The sequence below is a fragment of the Sturnus vulgaris genome, chromosome 23 (assembly GCF_052056855.1).
Source record: "Sturnus vulgaris isolate bStuVul1 chromosome 23, bStuVul1.hap1, whole genome shotgun sequence".
Lineage (NCBI taxonomy): Eukaryota > Metazoa > Chordata > Aves > Passeriformes > Sturnidae > Sturnus > Sturnus vulgaris.
This window is the reverse complement of record NC_142265.1, coordinates 2,203,510-2,231,503: the sequence shown is the minus strand read 5'-3', so window position 1 is coordinate 2,231,503 and position 27,994 is coordinate 2,203,510. Positions and strand designations below refer to the sequence as shown.

The window sequence follows — 27,994 nt, the reverse complement described above, 5'->3', positions numbered from 1 at the left end:
CAGGCATGGCTATACATCAATACCTGTACAGTCCTTCTCACCATCAGGGAAAGGTCACAGTGAGTTCAGCAGGACACGGTGGAAGAAGGGGGAATTAGAGCGAGCCCATGAAATAAAGAAAAGAAACAGTCTGGAAGTTAAAGTGTTTATTGATGTGTTTAAACTTTGTACATTCCCCACAGACCACACTAAGGAGTTTGCAGGTAAATCTGTGCATAGTGGGAAGAAACACGGAAAGGGGAAGAAAAATAAAGTCACAGGAAAAATAGAAAAAATACACCACAGGTTACCAGAACCCCCAGATTTAAAAAAGCTGTGAGCATTAACACCAACTATACAAGCATTACAAAGACATGATGATGGTGAGTGGAACAATGCCCCTTTTGGTCTTCTTAGGGCCTATGCATCCCATTTCCCTTAAAACAGGCAGCATCCCTTTCCCAACACGTCACTCTCTTCCCTCTTCAGCTGAGAGAGATCTGTCAGCTCCCAAGGTCCAGTTACTGCAGTGATTTGTCATTTCTGGCCCAACACCATCCAGGGAGATGCAAAGGCTCAAAAACCTGCAGCTCTTAACTACTTACCATGTTGGTGACGCAGGAGAGCTGGCAAAATTAGGAAGTAGTAGCAAGAGGGGGCTGTTAATGCCAGGTGAGTATTGAAGGAAACTGGCTGAGAAGAGAGGATTTCAATTCAATACCAGAACTTCCAACTCTAGAGCAGAACTAAATCTGGAAGGGGAATGTGCAGACCCCAGTATGCACAAACCACGTTCTAACACTCCACTAGAATTACTATAAACAGAGATGCTAGAAGCCTTTTAACACCTTGCCTCCAGGGAGTCCTGATTCCTAGAGCTCGAGCTGCTAAGCAGCAGGGTGTACACCACTGGCATATGAAGACGGGGTTTTTTTCCGTTTTTCTCTTTTTTTTCTCATTATAAGGAATTTTGTTAATTACCATTCCCAATTGCTTCCTTGCTTACGTTGTAGTAGCTCCTATTCCTAAATTAATCTCTTTGCAACTCCCAGTGAAATTCATTTTAAAAAAAAGGAAAAAAGATTAATGCTTTATATATAAAAGCCAAAATAACTGAAGAACCACGACTGTCTCCTTTTTTCAAGCTGGGCTGGTACAAATGACCCTCAATATACAGGTGATCTATCAGAAATAAAAATCAACACTTCCCATTTTTATATATATAGAGCTTGTATCAGACAACAGTACAACAGAACTGGTATTTTTCAGATTATTAAAAAAAAAAGAAAACTACATCTCAGTCAAATATCTGCAATAGATCCATTTTTCCCATTTAAGGAGATTGATATATCATATTGTTATATTATCATTTCTTCACCCATTTAAAAGAATGGAAATTGCAACTCTACAGTAGTAATTATAGTCTTAATGATCCAGGAGTTCTGAATGTAAGATGAAGTCCTCTTGAAGCAACTGTTGGTCAGTAGTTGATCCAAAACACTGGACCACTTTGGCCCTTCACCCCACACCTTTTCCTATCGGGGCTATTCTATCTTCATCTCTTTTATATCTGCATCTGCTCCAGGTATTTGTAAGTGGGATTCTCATAGCCATGGTTTTGCATCTTGCTCAGATGCCGCTCCTCAGGGGTGAGCATCGGATCCACCTTTGGAAAAAACACAGGATACTGCTCAGGGAGACACTTCCAGGATTGATTCCACAGAAAACGAGGCAACAGACAAACACTGAGTGAATACTGTGGTGAGCAGTAAAAAGGAAAAAAAAATAAACTGCAAAAAGTCATTTCTTTACTGGAGCTCCTTACTCAGGAGCTGATGCCTCCCACCCACCCAATCCCCTGTGGGGATGTTCTCACAAATCTGTCATTGCTCACTGCAATGACACTTAGGATCTCCTGCATGGGTGGGACAAAAGGAAAAGCAGCTTTCTCTGGGCTCCATTAAGTTGACATAAAAATGTGCAAGGAAGAAGGAGCTGCCCTTCACCATTTGGCCAATCACAACATCTTAATTGTCAATTACCCAGGAGGACAAATTGCTATGGATTGACTGACTGCCCTGCTAAAGATATTCCCTGAAAAGCTCATTTACTGCTAAATCCTACCCTGAGCCAACCAGGGAAGCCTAATTGAATCCTGGTGATAAGCAAAAGCAACTCTGGAGTGGCAGGTGCCAGCACAGCACACGCGGGGCTGGCAACTGCACACTGAGCAACGAGCCATGATGGTGCCAGCAGGGACAGAGTTAATTCCTACCCAGCCAGAAGCAGAACTCTCCATGGCCTGGAAGCTCCTGCCATCCTCTACCCCCACACACGTGATTCAACACTGACTCTTTTCATCCTCAGTTATGGAGCAGTTTCTCACCTCCACAATTCCATGGCTGATGGTCCCATACTGCCTCTTCCTCAGCATCACCAGGCTGATGACTATAACAGTAGCTATGGCAACAGCAATCACCAGCAGCCCAATAAGGGCACTGCTGCTGAAGCCAAAGTCATCACGGAGGGAGTTGTCATTATCCTGAAGGAAAGAAAAAGTGCAGGCTGAGGAAGAGCAACGAGGGAGATGCACTGCTGAACACACACCTAAACCATGGCCTCTGGTAAGGTCTTTAACCTTCTGTGATATCGAGATATGACCAATTATACACTAGACAGTGAATATATCTCATATCTAAGTATTCCACCCCTAAATATTTCACCTCTAAATATTCTATCAAAAGGACAACAAACACAAAATTCTTTCCCCACTTAATAGCTCTGGATAGACACTGGCCCACATCACTTCCCTATCCCACAAAACACTTTTGCAGTAGGAGTCGAGTTAATATCTAATGTGTGTTCATTGTTCACATCTTTATGCAGAAAAGCTGTACTGTACTTCACTCTGCATGGGCCCCCAGAGCAGCATCCAGGCACCAAACCCTGAATTCAGTAAAAATGGGAATCAAAAACCAGGTTTAGGAATTTGCCAGTCCCTGGATTCAGCAGCCACAAACATACCGGCTCATCCACCAGCCCTCCGACACGCTCCGCATTGAAAATCATCTCCTTCACATCAAGGGTTTCATCAATTACCTAAAAACGGCCACAAAAATGTTTTATGGAAGGATCCACACAAAACAGGGAGGAGAAGGAAAAAGACAGACAAGAGACTTTCATGAACACTAGCAAAGGCTCAGGACCACTTACCATCTCCCCTCTGCTCTCAACAGCATGGAACGTTCTCCAACTCTTATACAGCACCAGACATAGGATTACAGCTGACTACCTCCAGACTACCTCAAACTAAAGCCCCAAAGAAAAACAAATTTTGCTAGCTTTGGACCCAGAATTTCTGTTATGTAAGATCTAACCTGTGGCTCTAAAACAGTATTGAAAGGTAACTCAAAAACTGACTTTTTCATTTTTTTAAACCCATGGAACTGAGGCAAAGTGGCTGTCTCTAGAACCGAGAGAATTCTTAAAACTGTGGATAGAGATAACTTCTGCTGGGTTGCTCACCTTGAGAGGAAGGTGAAGCCTCCCCTGTCATGAAAAGTAAGCGGGAACACAGATGGAACACACCAGCATTCAGTGTGTTCAGACAGTAAGCTACCTAGTAAAAATAAAGGGACATCAAAGGGTCTCTGCTTGGGAAAAGCATTCCTAAATGAGAGAGTTCTCAGACTCAGAGATCTGAAGCTCTCTCCTTCCCTCCCCCTCCCACCTTTCTGATGCTAATCAGTATTAAGAGCCTACAACAGTCACCAAACTGACTCCCTCACACCATATGGAGAATGAACACACTGACATTCTGTGAGCTGGAACGAGACATGGAAACAAGCCACTGCTATTAATTAGTGTCCATGGCAGGTTTAGCTTCACAAAATAAAGGTGGAGAGCTCACCACATTTTCATCCACCTTGTTCTTGCTGTTAATCACTTTTTCTTCAGCACCAATCAGCCCATCCAGCTCGGTCATGCCAGAACCTGCACCAAAAGAGCAAGGAGAGCCCATCAGCCCTTAGGAACGTTTTGGAATGGTCACCTACTCTGTGTAGAGCAGCCATGGATCATGTGTTTAACTGCACAGACTGCTGAGTGTTAACCTGTCCTCATGCTGCTGTGTCAGATGGCAGCTCACAAGCTACAGTGACAAGTGATTAGGAGGGCTGTTAATGAGGGGAAATGAGGTGGCAATGAGAGGAGCAGACAGGGCTCATCACCAAAATCAGGCTGAGGTGTCAATCCAGACAAACTGCACTGTTAAGTGCTTCTGTTAGATGGCCCCAGACAAGGCATAACGTACAGTGAGTGCAGGAACAGCTGCAGGTGTCACCCCAGGTCCCCAACACCCCTCTGTGACCGTGGACAGGAGTGGACACACATCCATCTGCCAAGAGCCAGCACACAGGGAATGCTTCCAGATAGGCCCATTCTGCTGGAATCAGGCACATCAACAAGCGCCTCAGGAATGAGAATTCCAAGGTCACCCAGCATGGCTCTGTAATGAGCTGCTGTCCCATACCTGGCACAAGCCCAGAAACAATAAATCCCAGGGCAAGAGAGGAGCAGAGGCACCAGCCTTTGTATCAGAACACTACTACCCCATTTCCAGGCTGGAACCAGCACTGGCTCAAGAGAAGAACATCAATTAACAGAAGGCTCTGCATAAACTATTTTGATCCAAAACGTTTATAAATAGATCAGATCAGTATGCATTCACAGTCTGATGCAACTGCCCTGACACAATACAGCATGCTAGGAGAACACCAGTGTTCCACTGGTGGTAGGGACAATGTAATGACCTGTGACACATCAGCGCAAAAGCAGGATTTGAAGCCTCAAATCTGTAGTGGGATCTTTCCAATGATGTGGGGGAAATTCTACTACAGCACTTCAGGCTTTGCTGGTGACTGCAAACCCACCCCCCCCCCCGCACAAACTGCTGAGCTTGTAAGGTGCCCAAGACATTATGCCAACTGCTGCTGGAATCGGCAGCAAGTTCTTTGATGAGATGCAAGGAAAGGCTACTTGGCTTCAAGGCAAGTTTTTACAGTGACCAGTGTGTATTGCCTGAAAACGCCACAGAAATAACATTTCACTATGAAGCATCTCAGGTTTTAGTGCATCACATTTTTCTTTGGAGGCAGTAATCAGATTCCAAGCACAGCCAAGACTGCCAGTCTGACTTCTCACAGCTGTCGAAGCAGGTCATGTTATTATGGAAGTCAATGATTGAGATTTTCAGGAGAAATCAGTCACAAATAGTTTATACAGAACTACTGCATCAGCTTTTGGCCTATAGCTGTTTTATTCCAGTCTCAGGAAGCCAACCTAGCCCAGTCTCCAGGGCTGAGATCTTAGCTGCTGCACTGAGCTCTGCTGTTTGTCTCAGTGTGCTGTACCAAGTAACAGACCCAGTTCTATGTAGCTCAAAGGCATAGTTTAAATTAAATACCTCACAGGGGAAAAAACCCAAAAACACACACTTGCACAAAATTCCCCCTCTCACCCAACCAACCCAAAAGTCCTTCGAAGTCCTTGAGCAATTCAATGAAAAGGGAAGGGAGAGGAGGAACAAGTGTAGGACAATCGTTGTCCCTAGGTCAGAGACTCGTATTTACCCATACAGGGAGAACCTAGCACAAATTTATCATCCTCAAGTCAACAAAGCAGTTGTTCAACAATTTAATAAATAAAAAAATCAAACTAACGTCTGTCCCAATTCTTGCCAGAGCAGTCAGCACACTGTACACTGTTCCACAAGAGGGAGGAAGGTGACTTACATTTGCAGAGAAACACAGATAATGAGAACAGTTTCAAGCTATTTGGTCTTCACTGTGTACTCACATTAAATGGTAATTAGCAAAATCTTTTGCTTTCCTTTGAGAGCTACACAATGTATTTGGAATCAAAGGCAGATTATAACACTAGGTTTACTCCACACACAGTTCATGCAGCACTACTCTGCAAGAGCCTCCCTTCTCTACTGATCTTCCCCTGATTCCATATCACTAACAGAGACATTATTTAATTCTAGTATTTCTATGCTGCTCTTAGAACTGCTTTTTAGCCAGGCACTTATCTACTGCAGAATTAATCCTGAGTTAAGGGAGAAATAGAAAACCACACATACTTTGCTGGTATGGAGAGATGCTACATGGGGGAAGGTGATGCCGAGAAAAGCACAAACGTGGAGGAGGAAATCTCCTGATTTATCTGTCCCATTCTAGCTGTACTCCATAATGACATTTAGATGGGAAACAGCCTGTGTCCTGAAGAACACTCATTCCTTGTTTAGTGGTGTCATGGGGCATCAAGGACAGGTTCCACAGGAGGCAGAAAAGCCTCTGGACTATTCCCCACCAGCACAGCAGGGTTTAATCTGAGAAGTGTCACACATGGAGAGATGCAAAGCACCACTGCAGACACTGGCCACAGCCACCTTTCCCAAGGGCTAAGAGCCACTCCAGGCACTCTGAGACCCTTGTGAGCCCAACAGGGAGGAACACACACAATTAGATGCTCAGACTAGCTGGCTTCTTTAACACTGGGCCTAAACAAGCAAAACTGAACATTACTGATCTAGGTGAAAGCAGGGAAATGAAAATCAAGGTGAGTATGGAACTAAAATGAAGCTATCAAACACACTGAGGAGGTAGGAAAGTGATTGAAAGCACTGTGAGGGAGCAGCTTAGAACCAACCTTTTTTCATTGGATGGTACAAATCCGGCTGAGGATCTAGCAGGAGGGAAAACAAAAACAAAAATAGCAGAGAAAGGAGATTAAGAGAGAAAGGAAAAAAAGGCTTGTGCACGATTTCTGACTCAGACCCTGGGAAAAGCTTTTAGTCTACAGCTTTAAGCTCAGGACTCTGTTCAAGCATTTTTAAAATAAATACACACGCACACACCAGCTGTCAACACCCAATGATACAAAAAAAAAATAGATATATGTATTAAAAAGGGAATTCCTTCAGCCCTTCAGGTCACAGTACAAAGAATTAACATTACACAAGAACGTTTCTGTTAAAGGCTGGAAATCAATTCCAGAGTCAAGACACACTGTAAAAACTTAACACTCGCTGCAAAATGAAAAGAGAGGACAATTTTGCAAAGAGAAGAATCAGAAAATCATTAGAACAGCTCAGCAGATATCATTCGCAGCACTGCTTCTCCAGTGAGCAAAGGGTCCTGTCAGGGTGACTGCTTTACTCTACATCACCCAAAGGGATGGAGCTTTCTCTGTTCCAGCTGAGTCTACTGTCTAAGGAAAACCACCAGTGAACCCAATGTTCAGTTGCACATACCTTCACTTTCAGGCAAGGCTGGGAAGGTTTTCACCTGGAACGGGTGGAAAGGTTTGCCATCCAGGGGAATTTCTTCACTCTCCTCAGAGCTCACTCTGACATCCACCTGAGACTCAGAAATGGAGGATGTGAACTGATCCATGTCTGCTCGCTGCTCCTGAAGCAGCTCATCTGAAAGGCATAAGAGGAATTATTACACAAATTGCATGAAACCTGGCAGCGACAGAGAGGGGCAGATGGTTTGAACCAGGATGAGGGAGGACTGCAGAGGAACAGTGCTCTCAGGGCTGCCAGGTTATTTTATCTTGCATATCTCATCTGGAATTCTCAGTAAAGGCGTTGGTTAGAAATACATTCAAATAAAGGCCAAGAGGTCTGATGTGGCGAGAGGTTTTTGGCAAAACAGGATTAACCTATAAAGGGAGAAAGCATCTGGAGTTTTTTTACGGATCTTTTTCATCTCCCTTAGACAGCTTTGCTATTCTGAACATTGGTTTTTTTTAAATGGACAGTGAAATTTTAAATGAAAATTCTTGGGAACAAGGTATTCTGACTGGCTATTTTGTAACATCCAGACAGTATCTTCCCTGAGCCCAAGCTCAAGTGCTTGTTGTCAAGGGCACCCCCTCAAAGGAGAGAGCTATCTTTTGGGAGTTCAGTGGATATAAAAACTTAGGAGTCTTTACACAGCAGCATAAGGGCTGGCACACACACTCACCAATCTCATCCTGGATTTCTTCAGCCACATATGGCACCTTGTAGAGCAGAGACAAGCTTTGATTCATCCGTTCCTCAATCACATGAAGATGTGTCATCACCTGCAGATGTAAAAGGGTGTTGGAGTAAGCAAAACCTGTCAGTCACTTCATGGTACCAGCTCTTTCCTTGCTCAATAAAATACCTATTACTGGTGGTTCTGCCATAGCAGGCAATAGGGGACACAGATCCATGCAGTCCAATTCTCTGACTGATGCTCTCAGACTTCACTGGCACTGGCCATCTGTAGAAGGTGCTCTCAGGAGTTTGGGAAATGTTGTGAGTAAGAGAGGATTCAGCTGGCTCTCACTGTAACCAGTGGAAACACTAAAATGCCACCAAAGCTGGTATTTCCCATGTGCTCAACATACCCGTAATTCATCTCCTATAGCAGCCTTATTAAATGGATTATCATTCCTGACTGCTAGAAAAGATACAAGCAAAAGAAGCAGACAGGGTATCTTATCAGCTCTGGTTTCAGAACAAAGGTGCCTTTCTAACCAACTGTGGTATTGCATTTGTTCTACATCCACTCACTGGCTGAGTGCTCTCCATTCCTTTGAGAAATACATTCAAGCTCTGGGCAAGCTCAAATCACTCCTCCCAAGCACATCAAATCCAGTGGTGAAGTCAGGCCTGACCTGAAGAGGGTGCTGCATAATCAGGGATCAAGGAGTGCAAGGAAAACATTTATATGGATGGCCAAACACTGCAAAAAGCTAGAGAGTCAGATGGACCTGTTTCACAGTCCTGACTTTTAAGAGCAAGGATGAAAACAATTTAATTTTGCATGTGGCAGCTTGTCAATCAAGGAAATGAACGGAGAAGCTTAAAGTGCATGTGAAAAGTAAAAGGAATGGAAATTGAACTGTACCACCCACATCCCTCGCATGTCAATTTGTTGACACTGCAGCCTTCAGAATGAATTAAGGACTGTTCAGGGTATAACTTAAGAACACAGCTCACACACTCTCTCCTGGGCTATGGCAGCAGCAGAAAAAGAACTGGGCCAGGCTGTGCTTGACATGTCTCTGAAAACATGACTACAAATTCCACATGGAGTGCCAAGCATCATCATAGCCACCACAGTTCCCACCGCTCCTCCTGGGGATCTGCAGCTTAACAAGAATCCCACAGGCAGTGAGAGACCAGGAGACAGGAGGTGAACATACACTGCCAACACCCATAAACAAGGAGGAACCCATGGAAACCTCACAGTGTGAGGTTTGCTTCTGGAAAATCACTGTAACAGCACTCTGCCCCTCACCAGAGGTGATAGCAACAGGCTCCAGCCCCTGTCCTACCCTTAACACAGGATACTTCCACCTACTTATACAGTTTTTTATGCATTTTTTCCTCAGTGCATATTTCTTCCTCTTGGCAGCACTGGATGTGCTCCACTGCACTCTCTCCCTGCAGCTCTCCATTCTTTCTTCTTCTTACTTATCTTTTGGGCACTGCAGAATTCAAAGATACTCCAAAGCAGCATACCAGCCACAAACTGGGACTAGGAAAACATTCCTAAAGCTGCAACAGGACAGTGAGTTCTCTCTGAATCTGAGAAACGGCATACCCTTTCAAAGAGATCTTTCAGGATTAATAGGCCATTCTTGATTTGAATTTTGAATCAGTTGGGCCTTTCAGTACATCTTGCAACATTTTAAAACAAGTATCAACATAATTCCAAACACTTTTGACTATCTGCAAGTACTCTTACAAGCACAACGAACAAGTCTGAAGCAACATATTCACATACACTACCCAGCAGAGGGAAAAAGATTTTCTGGCTGCTCAGAAGTAAAATACAGTGCAATGATGTATTGAGTCTACTGTTGGCAAAACACCAATGCACCCACTAGAATTACTCATTTTCTGATGCAAGATAAAGATGAGGAGGAGAGCAAAGCAGGCTCAAAACTTTAAAGGGCATAAAGAAAACTTTATTAACTGAATTCAAAGAAAAAAATAGTAAGAAATCAGAATAAACCTTCAGAACACTTCTCCTCACCCCAGCTTTTCTTTCTTCTTCCCACTGAGACTGTAAAAAGACAAATTTGCTATTTTCAGTCAGTTTACAACTTTCAAAAGAAATCTCTCTTCAGTCCACTTAGGGAGAGGAGTCTCTCCTGCCATGCCACAGAGACTGTTCACAAGAAACACTTCTCTCCTGGTTTTCATTTTCACAAATAGCAGCCACCTGGAAATCTCCAACGGTCAAGTCCCTCCCACAATTCGGTATTTTCCCACAACTACCACCACGGGTCATTTCAGCTTATTGGGGTGCAATTCTAAGGATGAGCTGTTCTAGTAAAGAAATAAAAAATTCTCTCATCTCTGGAAACAGATTTTTTCTTCTTCTCTCCCTGGGCCAAGGTTTCTCATCTCTCTAGTCTCTCTCTGTTCAAGCTCCTCACTGGATCACAGCTGCTTTGACATCTGCTTGCTTCAACATGGCTGTCTCTGCTCATAGCTGTGCTTAGAACATTACATCCCTCCAGTGCATTCCATGAGTTACAGGGGAAAAAAAAGTTTGATGGATCAATTATATCTTCACCATAGCCTTACAAGACAATTTCAGTCCAACACTAAGGCATCTCCTCAATCTCCTCCCATCTGGGATTTGACTCCTCCTTCACTGACCTCGCTGTCTCCACGTTGTTTTCTTTACATACCTTCGCCTTCCCCTTTTCTCTCCCTCGAGAGAAGATGATGGCTGCAAGTTTCAGCTGTGCACTGACAGAGTCAGCAACTCGCTGACTGCGCACGGCCATAGCATCTGTGCCAGGCGCCCGCTCTGGCTGCACGGCTGTTTGCCCCAGCGCCAGCCGCGGGGCTGCTTTCTGCACGGGGCTGCAGGGCTGCCTCTGCTCCTGGCCGCAGGGCTTTGCCCGGTGCCGGCAGGACGGCTCGGCAGCTCACAGCGCGGCGAGGCCCGGCGGCCGCGCGTGCAATCAGCGGCAGCACAACCTCGGCCGGGCCACGGGCAGAGCAAGCTCCGGCCAGCGCCAGCTGCTGCTCAAAGGATGGAAGCAACTGAGCTTTTCCCGGGCTTTGCTCGTTTTTACATGTGATTTCACAGAGGTGCGTTCAGCTCTCTTAGCTGGTTTAACAGGGTGTCAATATTCCAAACTAGCCAGCTGACTGGTTCTGTCGGGTGCAAAGCAAGCTGCCAAGGTCCTCACAGAGAATCACTTCCGTAAGTGATGGATTATCTCTTACAAATGGTACAACATAAACTCATCAAAACCAGACTTTCTGATAAAGCTAACGACATTGATCAAGTGCTTGGACAGGGCTATGAATTATGCTTTGGAAACCAGGCAATAACTCTGCAGAGGAATGAGAGAATTCCCACAAATCCCAAACACAGGCACTATGAAGAGCAAGCCTAAGGAAAGAAACAGGCAGGCACTTGGAAGAAGTGAGGAAACCTGCTCAAGATAACCAAGTCCCCAGCACATAAATTTCAGGGGTGCTTGATAAAAGGAAACACTGAAGTGATACTGACCTAGTTCTAAACCCCTCAACTTGTTACTGTGACCAACAATGTATAAAACATAGCTTCACTTTTTAACACTGAGTCAGCCATCAAGAAAAACCACCCTGCAAATGCTTCTGGTGACAGGAAGTAAGCACACGAGAGGGAGAGCTCCACAAGGATGAAGCTGCTGTAGTACCCAGCAACACACAGCCTCCGACTGCCAGGGCTGGGAAACAATTGCTCCCCTGACAGAAGCCCCCTCATACCTGAGATTTCATCTGTGCAGCCTTCTCCGGATCCACTGCCAGGACATGCTGGTAGTGGCGGATGGTGTGCAGCCTGTCCTTGTTCTCAGCACGGACGTAGCGCTTCAGGGCCTGCAGGATGCGGTGGGGCTGCAGGATGGGAGCAGGGAACAGGTCACTGCAACACTGGAGTCAACCCAAACCCGCGGATCAAAACAGCACTTCACATGTGAGCCTACTTTGGTGCTGGACAGATCTGTAATCTGCACTCACCTCCTGGAGTTTTGGGTTTTTTTAATTAAGCTCGTTTGACCCAGAACACTAAATTTTAAGTCCGTATGACTCAGAACACCACACCTAATGAACTGTGCCTTAGGGACACCAAACAAAGCAGAGGTTTTTTTCCCCAGGCAGGAAGGAGAGGGAGTAAATTACAGACCATCTGCTCCATCTGCAGCACCAACTTCCATAATAGAGAAGTTTTCCTAGGAACCAATTCCCAGTTTCTGCAAGTCACAGGCAATCTTCTCACCAAGATATTTTCACCTGCCACGCCACCCAGTGCTATCCTACTGGAAAAATGCATTGGGAAGAAACTCACACGTGGTGGGTCAGCCTGCAGGGCAGCCAGGTAGTTCTCCAGGGCGATGCGACGGCGATCATTCAGCATGGCTTCCACACGAGCCAGGTGAGTCTCCACCAGCTGCTGCTTCTCACTCGCTGCTTCTTTCTCTAGAGATTTCACCATAGCCTGGAAGTGCTAGAACAAAGAAAGCTATCTGTGTGAAATGCAGTGTCACCAACAACTCGTGGAACTCCTTAGAATTAACAAAGACTGTCCAACTCCATATCTAACCCATTTACAGTTAGGAGAGAAAGGCATGGAGAAATGCTGATGCAGATTTCATCTCTGCAAATTTTGTAATGATAACTTCCTTCACAAGCCATTTCAAAGGTCTGAAGAGTGAAAAGGACCTTGCACATAAAGACCATGTTGAGGTTGGGAAATCCAGGCTGTGCTGAAGAACTGAAACAATATTAACTCTTTCCCTTGACCCTGCAACATGAAAACAGGATTGACCCCTTCAGTCTGGAGCCATTAATTTGAATTTGCAAAAGTTTACAAAGGTATTGCATAGGGAATTTTGCATCACCACACCTTCAGATCAAATCTCTCTGTATTCTTTTAGAACGCTCATAACCCTCATTTCCAAACCAACCAGAACAGTCCACTAAGTGTTATGTTTCAACAGAGATAATGACAAAATTTTGGATTTGCACATAGTTCCAAACAGTGACTTATATTAAAAATGCAGAGGGAAAACTGTGTTCCAGGATATAATACAAAGTGGGCTTAAAAGCTGGAGTCAATCACTTAGTTGTATGTTGGTTTGAGAGAAATTCAGAGAGTTGTCACTGCCAGAAGAGTCTTCCCCTAATGATCCCACACTGCAGTCTCTCATGAACTTCACAGTCCAAGTGAACTCCCCTCATGAGGTACAAGATCAACATTTTGGCACCAAAACAGCTTCATCTGCTGTTTAAGCTGTTTTCACTAAGTCTGCCCAAGCAGGAAATGTGTGCCCAGAGAGCCAGAGCTGACTCTGAACCAGGCTCTGAGGCCAGTGGTTAGTGCAAAACAGGCCAAAGGTCTGAAATTACAGTTTGGCTCCACTGTTGCTACACTGGAGGAGCAAAATCTCTTTCTACTAGTGTGTGTACAAAAGGACCTGGCATAGTATCAGATCATCTCCAGTTTTAAGAACAAAGCAAGCAGTTGAATCAAACCCCCTCTAAAAGGCAAGTGTTGACTGTAGGAAGGCTGTTCTTGCATCTCAGCTGTCTTTTGGCTCTGAATATTGCAATCTCTTTCAGTAACTTTCCCCTTTAGGTCCTTCCACTCTTACCTGGATCAGAGTCTGCCTTTCTGCCTTGGGGAGATTTACAGCCTGGTGCTCAGCCTCCTCCCACTCCTTTTTCACCTGGACAGGAAAAGGACAGAACACATTAACAAGACACAAATTTAAATCTTACCTTTACGAGCTGATTTGCCTTCACATACAGATCCTAGCATGGCCTGGCTGGGTTTTGAAGGCACAAAAGAGCTGTTGTGGGGTTTAAGCCTAGCACTTAATCCCTCTGAACAACAAGCCAAGCTTCACAGAATCCCAGAAGGGTTTGGGCTGGAAGGCATCTTAAAGCTCATCTTGTTCCATCCCCTGCTATGGGCAGGGACACCTACTAGACCAGATGGCTCCAAGCTCTGTCCAACCTGGCCTTAAACACTTCCAGGTAAGGGGAATTCACAAACTCTCTGGGTAACCTGTGCCAGGGCTTCAGCACCCTCTGAGCAAAGTATTTCTTCCTGGCATCTAATCTAATTCCTCTCTCCCAACACTGGAGAAATAAAAATCAGACTCCCGTGGTGTGGTCATACTGAAAGAAACATACAGAAGGCTGGACATTGGAAAGCAAGTCGTTTCACTACCGATTTTTCCAGTGAAATGGGGACAGAACCCAACACAGTAACAATGGCACAGCACAAAGGCTGAAGGCTGACACTCACCCGGTCCATGCGGTTGTGGTGCCTGACCTCCAGCTGCTCCTTGGCCTTCTGGAAGCGGGCATGCTCGTTGTCATCAGCAGGGGTTTCAAAATAGACATCCACATCATCAGTTGGCACTGCATGAAGAGGGAAGGGTAAGCAGAGCATCAGAAACCGAATCCTGGATTGCAGAGGACAAGGAGAGGAATCTCCATGCCTGCCTAATTAATAGTCTGGCAAGCTGAGCCTACTGAACCACCACCTTTCAGAGTCCATTTTGGAATCTTTACGGTGCCAATTTCCTGTCCAACATCAGCTCCATCAGCCCAAATGGCAGCGATACCACAGCTCCCAACACTGTCTGGCCTGCACAATGCTGAGGTGAGCAGCACTCAGCTCCAGAAACACAGCACCTGGCATGGCAGGATAAAGAACTCCTTTTCCCTTCCCTTTCATGTCGGCTTTGGACAGTTAAAGTGATTTGTGCATTAGGTGTTTGCTGACAAGCTGGCTCCAGACATCATTAATACGATTAGGGAGTTTGACAATAAATCTGCACAAAACCAGTATTTTACACTTCAAACCTACCTTCCCTACCAGACGCACCATGCAGGACTTACAGGCAATGGTATTAGACAAGACAGCAACAGAAGGAGGCTCAGTGTGACAAAGTGACTTGTCCAACACACTGGATGGTTTGCAACTTCAAGACATCCAAATTCGACAAGGGGAAAAACAGAATTTCAGAACTGATAAACTTCACACATCTACAGAACCCACATCAGGGGCTCTGTATTCCATACACTGCAGTTCAGGAAGTGCTGAAAGTGCTCCTGCTACAGTTTTAGGAACAACACACCCAGAGCCTGAAAGATCTGCGGCAAACATGATGCACTCTATTGTCGGCCTTTGCCTGAGGGAAGGCACAAAGAGACAGTTAAGGCAACCTGTCATTCATATTAGTTATTCGGGTGGAAAAAACTCCAGCATGTCATTAAAGACAGCATGCTTCAGAAAAAAATTACCTGGCACTTCCGCATGAACACTGGGTAAGAGTTTAGCATGCACTGCACCCATCAACCTTTCCTCTAACAGGGGGAAATAACGGCAACATACAACACAAGGCACTATTGTTGTGTGCAAGGGACAATGTCATATCAGTCCCATATTCTGGTCCTGCTCCTGGCATTTCTGAACCAGGCTTGGACACAGAACTCTCTTCCCAGCCCCAAATCCTTCTGTAACAGGACAATCTTTTGTACAAAAAGCTCCTGACATCCACATCTTTTCTTTCACCATCTCAGTTAGATCAGCCCAATCTAAAGCACTTGCATGAAGCACATTTTGTAAACAGGATTATGGCTGTATATTCAGGCTGCCAAGCCCCAGATAACACAAAAAGCCTTTCAAAAGCTTTAATGGTAGCTGAAGTGGAAGTGCTGGAGTTCCACAATAAGATTAATAAGGAGGTTAAAATGTTTTTGGTAGTTTTATCATCTGACATAAAAGCCAGTTGAAATTTGTGCCAAAAACCTTAAGCACTCAAAAACACAGGGATTGAGTTGTGATTTGTATTTCATACCAAGCTGAAAATGGGAATCTGAATTCTATACTACTAGTCTGGTCTTTAATTTCCAAAATTAAAATAGCAAGAAAATGCCTACTACCAGGAGAAGAGCAGCCTGCTTTTCAGGACCTACTGTCAAATGTGTGCATGGTAACACAACTGGAGAAAGCAAGGGCTCGCTTACATATATTTTGATTTAAAAGACAGTTAGGCAAGAAGTCAGACAGCCCCTGGTCCCTGCTATAGATCTGGAAGAGGACAGCTGAGCCCTCAGCAAGAGCTGCAAGTCACCAGGGAGCACAGACAGCATATGGTGAGGGGCATTTCCCCAGCAACAATCACCCTATGGACCTAGGGAAGCAGAGACAGGAGGAGACTGCTGCAAAGGGACAGACACCAGAACCAAAGGGATAAGCTACAGATGGGTCCTCTACTGCCCAAGGGAAGGAGAAGGAGACACCACACGCCAGACAGACAGTGGCCAGCTGCAAAGGGCCAGTGGGAGGCAGGACTTACTCATCATTTTACACACAGCCATACAATACTCCTCTGACTCAAAATTGTTCCTGTTGCCTCCGCAGCCTCCATATATAAAGCGAATGCATTTTCTCTTGTTAGGATCGAAGTACCAACGAGGCATCACAGCCCGGCAGGGCCCTGTCATGGCCTCCTGGGAGCAGACAGCTGTGTGGAGACGGGTGAGAACATGAGCTGGTGAGGAGCAAAGGCCTTGCCGAGTGATTTACATGATGCAGAGGTGGCTCTACTTCACCCCTTCCTCTGAGGCACCGGCCTCAGCATCGCTGCTGCACCAACCCATGGGCTTCTGTCAGTTTTGGGGGGGGTTTAACATTCCAAAGAAGCCATCACAAGCTGGTCAGGGAGATGCCTGCACGTGGTGCTTTGGAGATAGCCAAGCAGCTCACTCTGTCTCTACACGGAGCTCTCACCTGTGAGAGATTTCTCCAGAGCCAGCAGGAATCTGTTCTGCTGATGCCACAGCATTATGCCCTGGGTGTCCCAGGGGGAGAGCCTCCATTCTATAAAACCAACAGCATGGAAAGCCCGTCAATTAGGGCTGCTTAAAGCATCAAAGAATGTCCAGTTCACAGCACTCTGCCTGGACCCCACATCTTACAGGGCAGGTGTAGAAGTAAGTGAAAAAGCAGGCTAAAGAAAGGGAGTGATCTCCATGCCAGCCTCAGACAATGAGGTTTTGAAACATCTATGCACCAAACATTAAAACTTCATGTAGCCGTGGCACGAGAAATGCTTCATGGTGAGCCAGCAATAGCAGCTGGGCTGTTTGGAGTCAAGAGAGCAAATATATTGTATAAATTAGCAACTGTTCATGGTACTTCAGGGAAAAAAGACTGCATACCCCCAAAACAGACACCCCAATCATATTCCTCCAAGCCTCTTACAGCACTTGCAGATCTGCAACAGCCCTGTACACGTATGAGTTTAGCCTTGTTTCAGCAAGGAAAATTATCTGCAGCGTGCTGGCATTTTACCAAAAAGATGCGAGAACTGCTGGCAATGATTCAGTGATCTGTAGCTAATTGAATTTCATTCCCTCTCTGTTCCTCCCCCCTCTGCAGACACTTTTACATGCAAAGTTAGGACATCACATAATGCTAAGGCACCACACCATGAGCCTTCTGCAAGGGCGCCCACCACTCAACAAAAGCTGTCACCAGCACAGTAGATTCTACTACTGCAGAAAGCATAACTTAACATACAATAAAATCAGGGCAGTTGTGCTGGCTGGCTTTCTTTTGGGGAAGAGAAGTGTTTATGCAAGGCAGCACCAAGGACATTCCTCACCCTCAAATGACCAGATGGCACCTCTGCAAAGTATGACCTACCACTTTCAGCTTCCTCATTTTAAGCTGGTATAAACCACCAGATTTTAAATTTACAGTGTACCCCAAATGTCCCTTTAAGATTTTCCTAAATTTGCAGATATGGCTTTTCTGACTCATCACTGCACCTTCATGAGGTAGCACGTTCAACATGCCAAACATTGGGCTTCCTGCCAGCAGAACTGCTGTTTACTGCAGAACAGTATCTGGAAACACATGGCCCATGCTCTAGAGAGTTAATTTCAACACTTGAAACAAGCATCATCAGCTTTCTTCTGTTTGCTAACTTATCTGGCAAATAAAACTTCCAAGTGGCACTTACTGACTTGACCAAAACCCCACCACTAACTGACAGCCAACAGGAATGATCTTAGGGGAGCAGGAGGCCTGTGGACTGGAATGTGTCTTACATTTCATGTCACTGCTCACTTCTTTTTCGGCCACAGCCTTGTCACTGCTGGGCTCTGTGGGGGTCTCTTCATTGTAGTCATCAACCTTGTAGCTGTCATAGTAATAATCATGGTCTTCCACCACGTCCTCCTCCTCTTCCCCTTCATCATCCTCATCCTCATCTTCCTCCACAGCTGTTCCTGTGAAGTCTTCTACACCCGCCTCTGTAGGGAACTCACTGGAGGGACACAGATGAATTAGGGAGCAAAGTTAAGGCTAATCATCTGGATGTACCAGAATAATGATTCTTTCCATCTGTTCCAGAAACACCAGAAATGGGAAAAATAGATGTACCAACTATTGATTAACCCATCACTCATAGCAAGGGCACATCCCTCACTACAGACACTCCTGCTGCTGCAGGCAGAGCTTCTCCACAGCTCTGGCTTCATCTGCCTCTTTCCATTTTTCAGTAAGTGAAAGTCTAACCTTGGGGCAGGTTCTTACTGTAGAATCCCAGAATGGTTTGGGTTGGGAAGGACCTTAAAGCCCATCTTGTTCCATCTCCTCCCCTGGGCATTCCACTATCTCAGGCTGCTCCAAGCCCCATCCAACCTGGCCTTGGACACTTCCAGGGATCCAGGGTCAGCCACAGCTTCTCTAGCAGTCTAGGGCCTCATCCTCACAGGGAAGAATTCCCTCCCAGTATACCATCCAACCCTGCCCTCTGGCAGGTGAAGCCATTCCCCTTTGTCCTGCCTCTGCAGGACAAAGACCCTCTCCATCTCTCTTGGAGTCTGTTTAGGTATTGGAAGGGGCTCTAAGGTCTCCCTGGAGCCTCCTCTTCTCAAGGCTGAATGACCTCAACTCTCTGCAGGGATGAAGGGAGAGCAAGTGTTTAGCTCCTCCAGTAAAAGGGGCACTGCAAAGTCTATTGTCCTCTTCAGGCTCAGGAAACTCCTTTAAGAAACTCAGAAGTACAGCAATTTGCTCAATCCTCATCACAAGGGAGTTACTGTGCAAAATATTCCCAAGCAGCAGCTTCATTGTACAAAGCTGTCAACATCTACACCAGTAAGAACTCTACCTCTTGTAAAGGTCATAGTCTTCATCCTCATCCTCTTCCTCTTTGGACAGAGCCTCATCCACAACCTTAGTCTGAGGACAGCACACATATTCTGTTCCGTGAAACTGGTCCACTCCGCAGGGCAGCAGCATCCCGTAGCTGTGTAGGATCATCCCTTCTGTCAGACAGGCCTGAAAGGGGAGCCCATTCATGTCAGCTCAGCATCATGCTCTTCCTTTGGATAAAGTTCAAGTTAGCCTATCAGAGATCCCAAGAACGGTTTAAGTTTTACAGCAAAAACAACAGCAACATATGACCTAAATCTGAACATCAAAGGAAAGTGGATTTGAAACTTGTAGTGTAAAAAAAACCCAAAAAAGTCCCAGATTCAGAAAGACCCAGTACTTCCTGGTGCTAACATTACACACCCTGGTCCCAACAACTGCTGGTTTGTCAACCTGGCAAAATTCAAGGAAAAAACAAACATTTTGTGCCAACTCGAGGGATGTGGACTTAGAAGAACCAGAAAGGACGTTTGCTTTTCTGGGCTGGCCATTTCATTGAACTTTATCTATTAAACTTCACACTGGAGCAACTGAATAATTGCACGAATGGACTTTGTGTCAAGATTATTTTACCATGCTGTAGATGAAAATCAATCAGATAATTCAAGAAAAAGTCAAGTGTAAATTATGCTTAGATATTATGTCTATACACTTCTCTTAAGGAAATGCTTGGCTTTGAGGTGCTCAGAAAACAATGAAGAAAAGCTTTATTATACCCATCAGAACCCTTGCGTGTTTTGCTTTGTTACAGCACTGATTTTAAATGAGCCAAATATTGCTGGAAAATTTCTCCAACTACATTTAAAGTAAATTATTTTCCAATTTGCTAGACATTAATAAGTTTACCCTCAATTAAAAGACAATTCCTCTAATACAGCTTTGTATACAGCTTTAGATGAATTTTTGCTCACAGGATTTTAAAGAAATAGGAACTTCAAGCGGAGCATCCTTAACCTCATCTGATTAACAATTTTTTGTGTTGCTGTTTCTACAATTGCTGCTTCTACAAAATGAAAAACATGTACATTCTGTCTTGATCTTGTTTTTATTACCCCAGGTTCAAACAGGAGTGCAGAGCTTTTGCAACACTTCAGCTAGTCAGATAAAAAAACACAAACTCAACCCCCCCAAAAACCATGGGCTAGATTTATTCTGAGAATATAATCCATCTCTTATGTAAAACCTCCACTTTCAGTGCCAACAGAACTCAGATTGCTCCCAGGCAAGCCCTCCCAACCAAATCCCCAGCAGCAGAAGGCACATTAAAGCAAAATGCGCAAGAAAAACAGGGACTATCCTATGCCCACTGTATCTCCCTTGGAAAGAGAAAAGAAAGAGGGATGAACCATTGGTTAAAGCAGTATCCCAGAGAGCTGATTTCAATTCCTAGCTCTGTGATACAGATAAGCTATTTAGGACAGCTTTTCATGAAGAATAACTCAATTGCTACACAGAGCTTTTAAGTCACTTGAGTACTTTTAAATTTTTATTTCCTTGCTGTCTGTCTCAGTTCATTGACTGGAATATAGGAATAGCAATACAGAGAGAAACACTGCTACGCTCCAACACTACAAGCATCCAAGTGAACAGATCCAGAATACACACTCCTGTCCCAGTGGCTCCATTACCTCCTTTGCCACAGTGTGCCAGTGCTGATGGCTTTCACACACATCCATGCGCTCCTTGTGGAAGAACCGGCACTTCTCGGGAACCAGCAGGACATCACTTACAAACTCACCCACTGCAAAACACAATGTCCACAGTTCACACTTGTGCAGCCCCCAAGAGCAAATAAAGCCTCCATCAGAACTCCCTGAAAGTGCACACCATGCATTGGTGTAGAGGTTTTGGTCAAACTGGGCACAAACACCAATTTAAGTGGAGCTATTTTGGTTCACCAATACGAGTTTCCCGGCCAATGCACCAATTCATGCACTGGGTCTGGCGCTGGCAAAACACCAGTGTAACCATTAGAATTATTTACTCATTTTCTGATGCAAGATAAAGATGAGGAGGAGAGCAAAGCAGGCTCAAAACTTTAAAGGGCATAAAGAAAACTTTATTAACTGAATTCAAAGAAAAAAATAGTAAGAAATCAGAATAAACCTTCAGAACACTTCTCCTCACCCCAGCTTTTCTTTCTTCTTCCCACTGAGACTGTAAAAAGACAAATTTGCTATTTTCAGTCAGTTTACAACTTTCAAAAGAAATCTCTCTTCAGTCCACTTAGGGAGAGGAGTCTCTCCTGCCATGCCACAGAGACTGTTCACAAGAAACACTTCTCTCCTGGTTTTCATTTTCACAAATAGCAGCCACCTGGAAATCTCCAACGGTCAAGTCCCTCCCACAATTCGGTATTTTCCCACAACTACCACCACGGGTCATTTCAGCTTATTGGGGTGCAATTCTAAGGATGAGCTGTTCTAGTAAAGAAATAAAAAATTCTCTCATCTCTGGAAACAGATTTTTTCTTCTTCTCTCCCTGGGCCAAGGTTTCTCATCTCTCTAGTCTCTCTCTGTTCAAGCTCCTCACTGGATCACAGCTGCTTTGACATCTGCTTGCTTCAACATGGCTGTCTCTGCTCATAGCTGTGCTTAGAACATTACATCCCTCCAGTGCATTCCATGAGTTACAGGGGAAAAAAAAGTTTGATGGATCAATTATATCTTCACCATAGCCTTACAAGACAATTTCAGTCCAACACTAAGGCATCTCCTCAATCTCCTCCCATCTGGGATTTGACTCCTCCTTCACTGACCTCGCTGTCTCCACGTTGTTTTCTTTACATACCTTCGCCTTCCCCTTTTCTCTCCCTCGAGAGAAGATGATGGCTGCAAGTTTCAGCTGTGCACTGACAGAGTCAGCAACTCGCTGACTGCGCACGGCCATAGCATCTGTGCCAGGCGCCCGCTCTGGCTGCACGGCTGTTTGCCCCAGCGCCAGCCGCGGGGCTGCTTTCTGCACGGGGCTGCAGGGCTGCCTCTGCTCCTGGCCGCAGGGCTTTGCCCGGTGCCGGCAGGACGGCTCGGCAGCTCACAGCGCGGCGAGGCCCGGCGGCCGCGCGTGCAATCAGCGGCAGCACAACCTCGGCCGGGCCACGGGCAGAGCAAGCTCCGGCCAGCGCCAGCTGCTGCTCAAAGGATGGAAGCAACTGAGCTTTTCCCGGGCTTTGCTCGTTTTTACATGTGATTTCACAGAGGTGCGTTCAGCTCTCTTAGCTGGTTTAACAGGGTGTCAATATTCCAAACTAGCCAGCTGACTGGTTCTGTCGGGTGCAAAGCAAGCTGCCAAGGTCCTCACAGAGAATCACTTCCATGGCTCCTGGATTTTCTCCTTGACTAAAAACCTAACTACGTTAAACCAGGACAATGTGCCTTTAGGGTTTGGTATATTCTTAAAGGAGACAAGTCACACCAGCTCTGAAAATTATTTCAGAGAATCTAAAGAAAAACAGACATTCCAAGGTAAAACCCTGACCACTGGGCAATCCTGCTGACCCCTGAAGCTGAACAGAAGGCAGAGTTTATAGAGCAAGTTAATAAATAGTTGGTCTTCCATGAAAAGATGGACTAAAGAAATATCACTCCAATCTTTGTGAAGACCGTGTTTGCACCAGCAAGTTTCAAACTACTTAATCACCTAATTATAAATGAGCTGCATCATACTAAAGATCCTTCATGCTGTTTGCTGCTGTTACAGCCTGGAAATTTTTATACGCTAAGAGTGTTATCTCTGCTTTCAGTGTTTGAGCAAGTGTCTTTTGGTTTTGTTTTGGTTTTTTTCCAGATGGTTTAATCAAATTAGGGCAGCACATTCACTGCCCTAACCAAAACACAGAGGGCTGGAAAATAAAAACTATATAGCCTGAATATCAGAGTACAACCAGAGTCAGTAAATACACTGGCATCCAATATCAAGATAACCACAATCTCACCAGCATGGGGAAGTTTTGGCACAATCTTTGTATGAAACCCAGATTTTTGCTTTTCACAAAGAAAGGAGAGAATCTCTGCTGTACAGAGTCTACTTTAGTTGGACTTAGCTATTTAAGCCTAAGTTTCCACCATCATTCAGTTTGGTACCAACATGTATGAATTAAAAGATCAGAACTAAATGATCATCACTTCCTGTTCTCACCCCAGAAGTCCAAGCAAACACTGCCACTGGAATTCAAACGTGAAATTTTCTCCAAGATGAGCTTTTTCTTTCTTTCTTGCAGATTCACATGCTGCTTTCAGTAATTTTAAAATAAGGAGAGAGCTAGATACTCTCAGAAGACCAGAAAAAGATCTGCAGTCCACGTGTTTCAAAGCAGCATTCCTTGCACAGATGACCAGAAGCTTTAGGAGTCATCTGTTAAAACTAGAGAAAAGCTTTTAAGTCAAAGACTTTCTCAAAGTCTCCATAAAGCAGAATTCTTTGTCCAACCAATCTTTCACACTAACTTTTCAAAATATATTTTAACTATTGATTGCATGACCAATTTTTTGCAGCTCCTTACTGTTGATACTAAAAGATCATGGACACATCTACAAAGTACAAACAAGTTAAATAGTTTAGATTGCCATATAATTGAAGACAAAGAAATCAAATTACCTCTGTCATGCCTTGGCAATTACTTACATTTTAAACTAACAGAGAGATTGTATTTTCCCCATTTTCTTATCTCAAAACAGCCAGTTAGAATTTCGAGTTAATAATCTTTTGTCCTACTCTAGCAGCAAAGGTCTAAATGCTTCTGATAAGAAAAGTAAAACTGAGCAAACTTTAAAACCAAGAGACTGTGGTTCTGGGGACTGAGACAAGATTCATAGGTTCTTCTCTTCACCTTTGAAATACAAAGGAGTTTTCCTTGGTGGAGAGGGGCAGAGAAGATTAAATGTATGATGACAGGATCCTACCTCAAGGCACTCTCTACATTAATGTATCAAGGAAAACACAAACAAGAAAGGGAACAAAATCCCACTGTTAGACTGTAATCCCAGAGAAACACATCATCCAACAACAAGCAATTTGCGGAGTGCTAAAGACAAAGATCTTACAGATATATGGACTCCAGACTTGTAACTCAGATCTGAAAACTGAAGCTCCCTCACAAGCTGGGGCCTGCAAGTCATGAACACTAATACACTAATACACTAATGAAAAACCTGAATAAATAGTTTAATGCTTATCAAATTTTGGGGCAGTGTCAGTAAAATCAGCTTATTTCTCAGCTGGCGAATTGGCTTGCAGAAGGATTACTTCTAAAAGAGATGACTCCTTATAAATCCAGGGATCACGCTTTCATCCTTATTTCCATCAGAAGGTCTCCTTATGATCTTGGTTGTTTCCCAAACCTCACTTTCCAAATTTATAGAGACAAGCACCTTTCTCCCAGGATGTGCCCACAATAAATTTTATGTTTAATGAAGTGCTTTATGATTGTCTAGTGGAAGGCATTACATAAAGGACAAAGTACACACATGGTTCTGCTGCTTTGCTGGTGCCTTCCCATGTCAAATCACAGGGTAACCTGAGATATGGACACAAATTATGAAAACTGGTTCCTACTGAATGCTCCCAGCAATCAGACACTCCTAACACCTCTTGCAAGTCTTTTCCAGCAGATAACTGAAAAGAAAGTCAGCCAGCTGAGACTAAGCTCACTCCTAAGAACATATGTGGGGCAACACAGTGTCATCCACAACCCACAGGTCAGAAGTCACAAGCTAACCAGTTAAAACATGCTGCCTGATTCCAGTGGGTGGGGAGATTCTGGAAAGCACCATGAAATCCATCATAGTTTCTCATATTCTTTCACAGTTCAAAATGGGGACAGGGGATACAGCTGCAAGAAAGAGGGCCTCTTTGAAACAGCAAAGTTTAAATATAGTCATTGAAACAGAATAGAGATCTCTTGCCAAGACCAAGCAGGAAGCCTGAGCACACTGAGCATTTAAGTCTCCAAGGCAACAAAATATTAAAGCTTCACAAAAATAGGATCAAAGTGTTAAATCCCAGTGTCTTTGTGGTACTCGGATACAATAGCCTTCAGGTTTTTATGGCAGTTGCAGAGAGAATGGGGATTTGTTTTTTATGCCAGGCACCATTATTCTACCACAGCTGTTACCAAGCTGTTGATCTGCTCTATAAAGGCAGAGTTCCATCTTGTGGAAAGAAAAACATTTCAGTGGAATTGTGGCAATGACAACCTGACACAAGACAAGTCTTACAAACTGAGTTGTTCTGTCTGTAAGAATCCAGAAGGCAACTCCTTGCTTGTCCCACAGGAATGCACAGCACACACTCACCCAGGCACTTGTAGGGCACGACGATGTGAGTGTGGTCCTTGCATTGCTTCTTCCCACGCTTGCACCAGCTGTCGATGCTGACAGGCTGGTTGGCTTCTACCACGTTGGTGATCTGAAGGTCTGGGTACATCTGGGAACAGCACAGACAGAGATGTTTCTCTTCAGAAAGGACAGAATGTGAAGAGTGGCTCCTACGTGAGTAGAGAGGCTGATTCTCTACTAGGAACTAGTTGGAGTTTGCACATGGACATACACTCTGCCCTGGACCATGCTCAGAACAGCTGGAGACATAAAAAAGCTCCAGCTGTCTGTCACACAGGGCTTCAGAAATAGATATGCCACTGCTTTGAGGCAGAAGAAAGCCAGGTCAGAGCAAGAGTCCTCTCACTGGCAGTAAGCTGAGAGGTCTGGATTTGCATAGCAGTGGAGGAGGAACATTTGGGTATTTGAGTTTGCAGAAGATGCAGCTGTTTAATTCTTTGTGGAGCAGCACAATACCCTCTGAAACAGCAATCACCAACAAATAGGGTGCAGCAACATCTTCAGTCTCTCTTATCACTTGTCAAGTTATGCACCCACCTCCTCAGGTTTCCTCATGCCTGGTCCATTTGTTATATATTAATTTGATCCTTATGCCCTGCTCAAGTTCTCAAGTCCAGACACTGACTTCTGTTTAGGCTTCTACCGCATGAAAAAAACGCAGCCCCAGTTATATCAGCCTTGTAAAACAGTTTAAAAAGTCTTCCAGTCCAGTCATGGTACATCGTGTTTCTTTCCCATTTAAAAAAAGATACATTCCTTGTGCCTGCCACCTCAGAGGAGCAATTAAAGACACTGGAAAATACCAATATCCTACAGTGTATCTGGAACACACTAGAAGATGATTATATATTTTTCAATAAAGTCTAAAGAGTTTAAAAATACTGACAAGCTTTGAAAATATTTTTCTAATATTCTGGTTAATCTGAACATGTCACTGAGAACAGCATAGCTGTATTCTACCTAGAATAGGCGTCAGGTACCATTTTACACAACAGGGAAGAGATACTGGTTAACCAGCTCAGCAGCAGAACATCGAGGTAAAGCCCTGCAAACAGGTAAGATACCTGACTTACAAAATAAGGATCTTCTGTGGCAGTGTGAGCTGATCTGAGGCAGCTTCTAAATCCCACTGCAGTGTCCTCCCTGCTCTTTCTGGACAATAACACAGCAGGACAGTGCAGGGAATTGGACTAGGCAAAAGCAAGTTCATCTCCTGCAGGGTTAGTTTGCTACTGAGCAAGTAAATTGGAATCCAATTCCTTCACAGCAGTGAAGATTCATGATTACACAGAAAATCTCACCTCCTGGCAGTATTGCAGAATTTCCTCCTTTCTTCCAAAGCAGCTCTTGGTCCCGGAAGTGTCAGGTTCCCATTTCCCAGTCTGGATGTTCACATGCATATTTAGCTTCCCGCAGAACATGGCAATCTGAGGTTCTGCCACCGCAAACCCTGTCCCAGCATTGGCTGCAAGGGCCTGTGAAGACAAACCAAAACAAAACACCTTAACTGCATTATCTGATCAAAGGCTCAACAACTCAAAAGAACCAGAAACCCTCTGGTACCTTCTCAGACAGCTCCTGCTCGATCAGGATATCAGTGGAGTCTTCCACACTATTTTCTAACAACATTCCTTGAGATGCTGAGCCCACCCCAAGTTTTCACCAGAAAGGCGTTTGTTTTCCCAAACCCTATTTTTATAATTGAAACAACAGCTTACCAAACCTAAGAGTAATTCCCACTAAAAGACTGCACTTACATGGGCTAAACGAGAAGTCTGAAAAACTAAATAACTAATACTAATAACTTTTGGCAGAAGGACCTCGGTGAGGTTATACACAAGCAGGTATTACTATGACCAATAAAATAACTGCGTCCCACTGCAAGAATCCTGCTCAGTGTTAAAAGCATTTATCCTAATATCACTGAATATTTGGGATAGAAATACCTAGGATTTTTGCTCAAACACACAAAGATAATTTCTGCTGAATCAGAAAAAACAGTTTGACAACCAGCTTCTCAAAGCCTGATGTGTCCCGTTCAGTGCACTCTTACAAGGAGCTGTTTCAAGATGTGCCTTCTGTGCACTTCCCAGACTGTACCAGCAGACAAGAACCTGACAGCCCACATTTGGGGAAACTGCAGACTGATCAATGAAAACAAGGTCAGGGCCCCTTTCTGAAATCCTGCTGGCTGAACAAAAGAGGAAAAGAGGAGTAAATTAAATTGCAGACTTTTTTTTTTCTCTGAGAAGACCAAGTGGATGCTGGGAGCTGAGCATGTTCTTAAATAGCTACTCGCTGTTGTAAAACAGGAAGAGCTATAAGGCAAAAAACCAGATAAACGCCAAAAGCTCTTTATGGTGTTCAGGGGAATGGAATCCATT

The 27,994-nt window shown here is 44.5% G+C and overlaps 1 protein-coding gene across 12 annotated transcripts; it reads right to left on the bottom strand.

Annotated features, from left to right (window-relative positions):
- Window positions 1-131: 131 nt before the first annotated feature.
- APLP2 (amyloid beta precursor like protein 2) lies at window positions 132-27,044 on the bottom strand. Of its 12 annotated transcripts, none has more exons than XM_014891118.2 (17): window positions 26,912-27,044; window positions 25,569-25,698; window positions 20,903-21,015; window positions 19,231-19,400; window positions 18,164-18,381; window positions 16,405-16,572; window positions 14,343-14,458; window positions 13,684-13,758; window positions 12,378-12,536; window positions 11,798-11,926; window positions 8,013-8,112; window positions 7,295-7,465; window positions 6,691-6,726; window positions 3,890-3,972; window positions 3,004-3,078; window positions 2,366-2,521; window positions 132-1,645 (listed from the first exon to the last, which is right to left on the bottom strand). In XM_014891118.2, the coding sequence occupies exons 1-17, from the start codon at window positions 27,029-27,031 to the stop codon at window positions 1,544-1,546; spliced, it is 2,121 nt and encodes a 706-aa protein (XP_014746604.2). In that variant the 5' UTR covers window positions 27,032-27,044; the 3' UTR covers window positions 132-1,543. The 12 variants fall into 12 exon arrangements, with proteins under 12 accessions (XP_014746604.2, XP_014746605.2, XP_014746606.2 ...); XM_014891119.2 differs by having other exon boundaries at window positions 3,893-3,972; XM_014891120.2 differs by having other exon boundaries at window positions 3,905-3,972.
- Between the last annotated feature and the right edge of the window lie 950 nt (window positions 27,045-27,994).